At 33.8% G+C, this 9,730-nt stretch overlaps 1 protein-coding gene and 1 long non-coding RNA gene across 2 annotated transcripts; both read left to right on the forward strand.

Moving 5' to 3' along the window:
- Positions 387 to 1,887, forward strand: LOC109829413. Its single transcript, XR_002244009.1, has 3 exons — positions 387 to 462; positions 1,377 to 1,463; positions 1,839 to 1,887. It is a non-coding gene; the product is annotated as an uncharacterized LOC109829413 (long non-coding RNA).
- On the forward strand, positions 3,619 to 5,175 carry LOC109830836. The gene is made up of 4 exons (XM_020398198.1): positions 3,619 to 4,175; positions 4,265 to 4,357; positions 4,449 to 4,547; positions 4,698 to 5,175. Exons 1-4 carry the CDS (start codon positions 3,951 to 3,953, stop codon positions 5,040 to 5,042), a joined length of 762 nt encoding a protein of 253 aa, XP_020253787.1. The 5' UTR covers positions 3,619 to 3,950; the 3' UTR covers positions 5,043 to 5,175.

Raw genomic sequence — 9,730 nt, forward strand, 5'->3', positions numbered from 1 at the left:
ATTTCAAGTGATGATGAGGATAGTGATTAGTTTATATCACAATTTTAATGTTCTTTTTTTGATTTGCGCGGGATGTTTTAGTTTGACATAATTTGATAAATGTAGCTATAATTTTACAGTTTTTTTTAATGTCAGCGGGTTTTGTAATAAAAAGATAATGGTAGGGAGTCTATCAACAAATTGTCAAACTTGAAGGGAGTCATAATAATTATGCTATAAAAATTAAGAGCATGAAAGTTTGTATCCTCGCGTATAGAATATTATCCTCAGAATTTTATTGTTCTTTCTATGGTAGAAATTTAGTCTGTAGAGAAATTTGCAATATTTGACCTACTAAATTGTAAACACAGTTCTTTCTATGTAGCTTAATCTTTTGATTGACAATGTGCAGAATATCACCGACCAAAGTTTGTTTTTGATAGCTGACAATTATCAAGAACTAGAGGCATTAAATATTACTAGGTATGTATATAATGGATCTCTTTTCGTAGGAATTAATTTACATCTGTTATAAGCTTTTGATGAATATCATATTGAGTTAAATGCTTGTCTGAATCCTGGTTATGAAAGTGGTTTTTCATTGTTGATATTTAGCTTTGAGCAGCTTGTTTCTTTTTCCTCTGAAGTTCAAGTGGTCTGGATTCTTGAAGTGTCTTAGGACTTATGGTGTTTATATTACCCAATTCTGGCGTATTTGCAACAGGAAAGTGGATACTTAGAATTTGAATTTTTACTGCCAGTTAAGTTGTTTAGCTCCTAATGTAGGTGCCATTAGTTTTTTACTTTGAGGACATAAATATCTCTTGATCTATAGTCATTTATTATTTGTGGGAGCGTTGAATTTTTTCTTTAATCTAGTAGAAGACATTAATTGGCTGAGTTCCAATACCAACTATAGACTGTAATATTTGATGCTCTGCCACCAAACTGATGGGCAGCCTTTACTGTTCCTAAAATCTGTGGTTTGACCCAGAACACACCCAAGATTCATCATCTTCTATATGTATTGGGTAAATTGGCCTAGCCGAAGTTTGAAAAATATTGTAGCTGGTTGTGACCAATCCTTGCTGGAGTCAGCAGTAATGGATTTGTTTCTGTCCATATCATTGGCTGCTAAATGCTCATCTGTATCATGTATGAATTATTACTCTGTGCATGCCATCATGTGGTATGGAATTATCTGTTTTGATTGTAACCATCATTCAATAAAATGGACCTGATATATCATGAATTGATTGATTTATTTATTTAGTTTTAATTAGTTTGAGATTTGAGATGTACCTTTCTGCCAGTGTACAATTTCTTTTTTGCTTTGCTATTGAACTAGCCAAATGCATGATTCTGTTTCTCATGCTTTCTTGTTACACTCACCTCAGGTGTGTCAAGTTGACAGATGTTGGGTTGCAAAAGATACTTCCTAGATGTGTTGGCCTCCAAAGTTTAAACCTTTACGCTCTTTCAAGGTGATTATTCAAATGTATCATAGTTCTAGTTAACCAGATAACTTTGCAACTTGGGTGATTGCTTTCATGTAGTTGCTCTGACAATAAGTTTAACTTAATTTGCTATAATTATATTAGCTTGATACACATTGTTAGCCCACAGCTCACTTGTCTAAGCTTTTATGGATAATATTAATTCTTGAAACGGCATCTAAGAACCAAGTTGTGATCCAGGGCTCAGCTTTCAATGATTGAAACTAAAAAAATGTTTACTCTTCAATTTTTCTGCCATTCAAACAGAAGTTCAAAGCTAGGTTGATATATGTCTCCTATTCAATATCCTAAGGATTTGGGTAAGTACGGTTCTTGACAGGATTATTTATTCTTCTCATGCAGTTTCACAGATAAAGCTTATGAAAATATTGCAAATTTAGTAGGTCTAAGAATTTCACAGATAAAGCTTATGAAAAAATCGCGTATAGAATATTATCCTCAGAATTTTACTGTAACAAGGTATTTAGTGAAAGCAGGCCCTTACTAGGAATGACAGATCACAACATGGGTTAATCTGTAGAGAAATTTAGCTCTCTTATCATACGGTTTCAGGTCATTACTCATGGTTGTAGCATGTTATATCTGCGCGTGATTTACTTACTTAAGCTTTTTTTTGTACGTCATGCGAAATGTTTTGGGTTTTGATGTTTTTATCTGCGCACCAGTTTTCACTTTATTTCCTCCTCTATTTGTCCTTCTACTTTGTATTGTCGGAGAGCAACGTGTGTTGTAATTCTTTTAATTCAGATGATTGACAGCAAAGTATCAGTTGCTGATGGTTAAACTACTTCTTGTGATTATTAACCTAGTTCTGTAAAGTCTCTTTGGTGGAATGGAGATAGTTTGGATATATTTGGTGGTTTGATCAAAATATGCAACTTCTTTAATGGAAACTGATAGTTGTAAATCCCAATGCTGTAAATCCCATGTTTCAGGTTGTTTCCATTTATCAGGTTCATTAACCTGATGCTCAAATCCTGAAGTCTGTGCATGGTTGAGGGTGTCAGTAAAAATGCTTTATTCCTTGTATTTCATTATTGTTATTTACTTTGCGACTGATCTTGGTTCTGCAGCAAAATTTACAGCGGAAAGTTGTTTCTTGCATGTGCTGCTTGGATTATCCTGACGATGTTGGACTGGCATAATATTAGGTGCCATCAGCACTCTGTCCATATTATGTGGACTTGGAGTACAGGAGAAGGCTACCATCACTGCAGCTGGATTCTTATAGACATATCTTTAGAGCAGCAATTCCATGCACATCCATATTAAGAGCAATCCGAGAGTCATCCATTTGATGATTTACTAGCTAGTAGCAATTGCTGGAAACCATTTCAGTATTGTGATGTATATTGAATAGTTACATCCAAAATGCTAGGATCTACATAATTCAATATGGTGATGGTATGAAAACCACCTTCAAAGCTCATTTGTACATAAACCACCTTTAAAGAGGGTTCCGATTGCAATCTACCACCTTGATCTATTTTCTAGCAAAGTTTTTACTGTTTACATTCTTTTGCATTTTGACCATTCTAATTGTTTGATAATAAACAGTGAGAAGATGTACCGTAACAAAGCGCCTATCGTTCAGAGTTCTACTTCTGGTAAGTAGTGCATATTTCTCTTATAATTCATGATTCATTCACTTGATTGATTAGAATATGATTATCAATTTAACGTTTATGTAACAACAGGTAATACACCAAGTAATCAATCACATGCAGAATTATTGAAAAAGAAACGTTCTCATGCAGCAACTAGTTATCTGCCATACATGAATTCTGCAGGGAATGGATCCGGTTCTAATCCGAGTAAATATGCAATCTTCATTTTACTGCTAGAATATTTAAGTACTGTTAGTTTTTACTTATCTAACAAGTGTGTATGCTAATAGGTACAAAACGTACTCGTCTGCAAACTTCCAATCAAGAATGCCAAAATTCTGTAGCAGATGGACTGAATTCTAGTAGTACTGTTGTCACCACAGAACGAACTACTACTGAAATTTAAGGCTTCCTCGCTAAAAGTTTTTGTTTTACGAGGAACCGTTTTGTCGTAAAAAAGAACCTATTAGCGAGGAAATTATAGTTTTCTCATTTCAATATGTGTTATGTTCTTAATAAAAATTATGTCAAAGGTACAACCAAAAAGGTGCGAGGGAAGACAAGAGGAGTGAATGCAGATAAGGTGTTCTCCCAATTGAATTCTAAAATACCTGTGACTCTGACTGAAGAAAATGGCAGACCTACGGGCCCTTATGCTGAGATGTTTGCAAATGAAATTGGTTACACAATTCGAAACTACGCCCCACTGAATGTGGAAAAATGGAAGAAGATTGAAAAAACAGATGTGGAGAACTTTATCAAAAGAATGCAGGTTAGTGATGATTTGTTTTGCTAAAGGCATTATATTGGTTGCTTTGATTTGTTATATTTAGTTTGACATGAAATTATGCCTGTGCAGAATAAATTTGAATTTGATATGTCGCTCCCTTGGGTCCAGAGATATGTAATTACAACATGTCAGACCGTATATTGTAATTTTTGCTATAAGTTGAAGAAACATTTTGAGCAGTTTTCAACAATTGAGGAGGCAATTGAAAACAAACATGAAGCTGTCAAGACTCAGGAAGAATGGGAGTTTCTTTGCACTCATTTTTCTAGTGAAAAGTTTAAGGTATAATATCTTTTTTTATTTTTCTCCACGCATTACATTTTTTCTTTTTTCATTTACTTCTTTCTAACTGTATGTCTCAATAATTTTAGATTCGCTCAGAGAAGAATGTTCTTAATAGGTCAAAGTTGACATATCACCACAAAGCTGGGTCAAAATCATTTATGTCACACCAAGAGCAAATTGTAAGACACTTTTTAGTTTTGCTTATAAATTTGTAACCTAATTGTGTACATATATATATGCTGAAAATGAAAATATGTTTGAATGCAATAGGCAACACAGACTGAAGAGATGCAATGTGCAATTGATCGTTTTGAAACTGAGTATAGAAGTACAAAAAAAGGATGGGACTTGGGAGCAAAGGAAAAATGGGTAAGTAACGTGTCAATGATGCATGCTTTTATAATATTTTAAGAATATAGGTAAAATTGATATTACTGTTCTAAAGAGGATTATATTGATATGGTTGTAATTAAGAAGTTGCATATGATTGAACTGGATATATTTTTGTTTTACTTATAGGATCAAATGATAAAGATGCGAGCAGATACCACTCAACCTGATGGAACTCGAACAATGACAGATGAGGAAATTTGTGTAAAAGTTCTCAAAGTCAAATCAGGCTACATTAAGGGATGTGGTTTTGGCCCTAGACCACCACCATTAAGGTTCTCTCATTCTTCGATGAGTGAAATGTCTGAAAAGAATAAAGAGTTGCAAGAACAGCTTCAAGAGACCCAACAACTTGTAGGAACTCAACAACAGAAGATCGATGCGCAAAATGAGGTAATCCAAAGATTGGAGGAGCAAGCCAAAAAGTTTGAGGAGTTTATGGCTAATTTTTCGAGGCAACATCCATCAGCTTAGTATTCTTAGTGAACTTACACTTGGAGAAATGTTTCTTTGATCGTGTTGCATTTGTTATTGCTTTAGACTAGCATTGTTACTTATGGTAGTAACTTTCTTGCTTTATTTATTTTAATTGTTTTGATGTACTGTGGTGACAATTCATGATAATTATTTATATTTTGTTTTTTTTCTCTTAATAGCATTATTATTGATGAAATAAAATTTCCCCATTATAAGTTTTCTCGCTATATATTTAGGTCAATGAAAGTAAATTTCCTTGAAATAGACCCTACAACTTAAGGTGACGAAAATATGTTTCCTCACAATAGGCCACATACTTATATCGTCAAAAGAATATTTTCTCGTTATAGAGTATACTGCTTATGTCGACAAAAACATATTTCCTCGCTATAGTGATACAACCTATAACGGCAAAAGTAATTTTCCTCGCTATAGACCATATAACCTATATCGACAAATGTAAATTTCCTCGTAATTGAATTTCTTTGGCGAGGAATATAGGGTACAACCTACAACGACAAATTTAAATTTTCTCGTCATTGAGTCCCTTTACTGAGGAACTGTTTCCACGAGAAAAAGATACATATAATGAAGAAAATAAATTTCCTCGTTAATGATTTACCTTTGGTGAGGAACAATTTCCTCGTTGAAAGGTACTTACAACGACGAAAATAGTTTTTTTAGAACTTTTATTATATATAAATTAAATATTATTCACATATTATTGGCGAGGAAACTGTAGTTTAGCGATGAAAAATGTATGAGATTAGGTGAGGAAAAATATCGAGGCTAAAGAGTAACAACGAGAAAAGAATATATTCATCGCAAAAAGGATTTCGTGAGAAATTATAATATTCCTCGCAGAAACTTTTCTTGACCACCCTACCGCGAGGAAATGGTGACCAAAGTTTTTTCCTCGCGAACACACTACGGCGAGGAAATCTCGACTTTCAACGACAAACTTGTTCCTCGCGGATTAGCATTTCTGTTGTAGTGTAATCTAATCTGATTTTATGCTGATTAAAACTAATTAATAAGTTATCCTAGCAAGTATGAAATACAACATGATATGTGAACTAGGATAAGCAAAATGCACAATGAAATATATCCTAGCAAAGAGATATACTATGAGATATATATGCAAGGATATGAAACTAACACAACGGTAAACAAAATGAAACAAGATAGTGGATGATATAAAATAATGAGACAATGGCGAAATGAGCAATGAGCCAAGATAGTGGATGATATAAAATAATGAGACAATGGCGAAATGAGCAATGAGCACAAATAAGAATAAACACCAAAGCACACTCAATCACAATCAAATGATCACGGAGCTCGGACCTTCCGTCCTACGTCTCCGCTCCCCACTCCCGGGGAGAAATCACAATCAAATGATCACGGAGCTCGGACCTTCCGTCCTACGTCTCCGCTCCCCACTCCCGGGGAGAAATTCACTATCACGACCGGTTTTTCTACGTTCACCTGAATAACGTTTACACCACACAATACGGTTTTCTAGTTTACCGAAAACTCTACAACTAACACACTCTTGTAATCCCACTCTACACCCTCTCAAGTGTTGAACTAGACATGTCTCCCTCAAGTGCTCGGTTACAACCTCTCCCTAGGTTCGTCAACCGATTTAAAGAATGATAATCAAATAACTAAGCAAATGTAAAGCTAGATAAGAGTTTAGAAAACTTCTCAATAGATCAAGAGGTAGAGGAGAAAGGTTGGATGCTCAAACACCAATGGTTGATCTCCTCAAGCTCTTGTGAAAATGATATCACAAAACAAACTCTCAATTTGCTTAAAAGCTTTTTAAACACACTTAAACCAAACTAAAACTCTTGTTAAAACTTTCTTAAACTTGTTTAAACACTCTCATAGTTAGATAGAGAGCTGAAGGCAATAGGGTATTTATACCCACTCAAAACTTCAGCAAAAACCCCACTAAAAAGACAACAAAGGCCCCAGAAAAAAACAGCTCAGAAAATAGCCGTTGGAGTCCAACGGTCAAATTGCCGGTCGACCGTGGGAATCTCGCGGTCGACCGCGAGCAGCTCAGAAACGGAGAAATTTTCCAGAGACTTACGCGGTCGACCGTGGCGGGTGACCATGGGAATTTCCGAGCTCACGGTCGACCGCGGCGATCGACCGTAAAAGTCTCTGCTGCCCACTGACGAATGAACTCAGGCGCGGTCGACCGTGAACTGATATATGAAATAAAACAGTTTGAAAGCAGTTTGCTGATTTTAAAACACTATTTAAAATTATCAAATAAATTCCAAAAATTATGAAACTTTGGAAAGTGATTGTAGACATGATAATACACATGCTACAAAAATTGGTTTTCTAAAAGGACTTTCCAAATGAGAAATATCATCATTTTGCAAAATAGTCCAAAACATGAAAATGTAAACATATGAATTTTGACATTTTGGCTAAACCATGTTTTGAAACTTTACAAAATGATTTTATAGACTTGAAGAAAGATGTAAACTATTGTTATGAAGTCTATAAACAATGAATGTAGTATTTTATCAAAATATACATATAATGCACTAAAATATGATTTTATTGAACTAAATAAAATTGATATTGATGAAATCATATATATGCATATAAGTATGAAACAAAAATATGTTTTCTAATTATATTAAATTGTTTCATATTAAAACTTGAAAACTATCAAACCAAAACATATATGTATATATATAACTATATATATACAAAACCAAAACGTGTATGTGTGTATATGATTGAGCTTAAGGTACTAACACATAATATAAACCTAAACTAAATTACCCAAGCTTGATCTTGATCTTCAATAGCTTGACTTGGTAATCTTACGGATGAAGCTTGAACTTGGATCTTGAACTTGAATTACAAGGCTTCAACCACTATTCCACCAACCTCCATTTGATATGATCGTGAAAGCTCGATTCCATCCATCCTCCAACACGTTGTTTGCCTAGAATAAATACGAAAACACAAACACTAGACAAATAATATTAGATATAAATTGTTTGCTAAATCACCATCAAAACAAGAAGACCAACAATCTCCCCCTTTTTTATGATGACAAATAATTTACAAAAAGGAATATATGCATGAAGGAAATGAACATATACAAGATAATACACATACATATAAACAAGGAATTGTATACTCATAATATTTCTTCCCTTTGACAACATCAAAAAGGGGACAAAAGAATAAAGAGAGCGAAAGCTCCCCCTACCTATAAGCATGGGTGAGTATAACACATAGAAAGATATAGGGATTGCTCCCCCTATCAAAATATCGTATAGAATATATGAAATGAAGATCATGGCAAACATATGTGAGCAAGCATAGATGAAAAATATGCTAAACACCACTCACATACAAAAAGACAATAAGAACACATATAAATATGTCAATAAAAAAAGTGTCTCATTATACTAACATAAAAATCATGTATTAAAAAATAGATTTATGAAATCAAAAAAGCGAAAACATGAGTATCATGCAAAAAAGAGTTTTCGAATGACAACCAAATGAAATCATAAATCAACCTCAATCACATAAAAACAAACTATCATTGATTTTCAAAAATCAAGAGAGGCAACTATATCTAGCTCTTAAGCTAGTATCAACCCATATAAACATTTTAGCACCGGGTAAACAAGATTTGGGAATAAATACCCAATAAATCCGGAGAGTTATATAAGCACAAACCTCTCATAAAAATTGAAACTAATAATTATGAAAACAAAAGAATTTGATCAATTAAAAATTGTTTTCAAAAAAAAATTTCAAAGCATAATTTTCAAAACCAAGACAAAGAAAAAGAAAAACACTAAAATTCTTGGTTTAAATTCAAATTTGTTTTGGTACCCAAGTAATCTTGGTACCAAAAGGTTTAGGGACATGACCCCTATCATTTAAGCTCAAAGCCCTAGGGTTATGAACCCTCTTTGGCGCATATGGTGCACTAACACGGTCAAAACAATATTCGTTCAAATGACCCTTCCGATTGCAATTTGTGCAATGAAAGAGATCCATTTGTTTTTGTGGACCATTAGCTCGTGCACGGGAATCATTGGCAAATAAAGATTTTTCTTTTAAATTATATCGCAAATGAGAAACATCATTAAACAAAGGTGGTTTACTTGAGAAATTTGGTAAGTTTGAATATTTTTTTAAATCATAACAAAACTTCGCCAAATGGCCAAATCTATCACAAACATCACATTTTAAAACATGTGGTCTACTAGAAACATTTAGCAAATGAGATTTTTTTTTCAAATCAAAACAATATTCGGCCAAATGACTAAAACGACCACAATGATCACACTTGAACACACTAGCATGCTTATGATGAACTTTGTGAGAATGAGCATGTGAATGTGTAAGTGTACAAGATGAAGAAGCTACATGAGATGCACAAGGAGCATTAGTATTCTTATGTTTGTGTGCATCATAGCAAAATTTAGTTAAATGACTTTTTCGGCCGCAAATAGAGCATTTGTAAACTTTGCTATATATGTGTGCATAATGAGTGGATGATTTTAACTTAGACTTGGCACACATATCCATAAGCTTCTTGTGATTGTTAATGCATGTAGTTAGAGTTGAATCTAAAGAAAAAATATGGTTTTTAACATTGTTCAACTCATCATTAAGCATATTAG

Source organism: Asparagus officinalis, chromosome 2 (assembly GCF_001876935.1).
Source record: "Asparagus officinalis chromosome 2, Aspof.V1, whole genome shotgun sequence".
Classification (NCBI taxonomy): domain Eukaryota; kingdom Viridiplantae; phylum Streptophyta; class Magnoliopsida; order Asparagales; family Asparagaceae; genus Asparagus; species Asparagus officinalis.

Excerpts from the sequence above, each read along its gene's own strand:
- LOC109830836 (XM_020398198.1), top strand. The coding sequence starts at position 3,951 with ATGCCTGTGCAGAATAAATTTGAATTTGATATGTCGCTCCCTTGGGTC. Across the intron at positions 4,358-4,448 it reads TGTCACACCAAGAGCAAATT|GCAACACAGACTGAAGAGAT; the intron begins GTAAGACACTTT and ends TGAATGCAATAG. Across the intron at positions 4,548-4,697 it reads TGGGAGCAAAGGAAAAATGG|GATCAAATGATAAAGATGCG; the intron begins GTAAGTAACGTG and ends TTTTACTTATAG.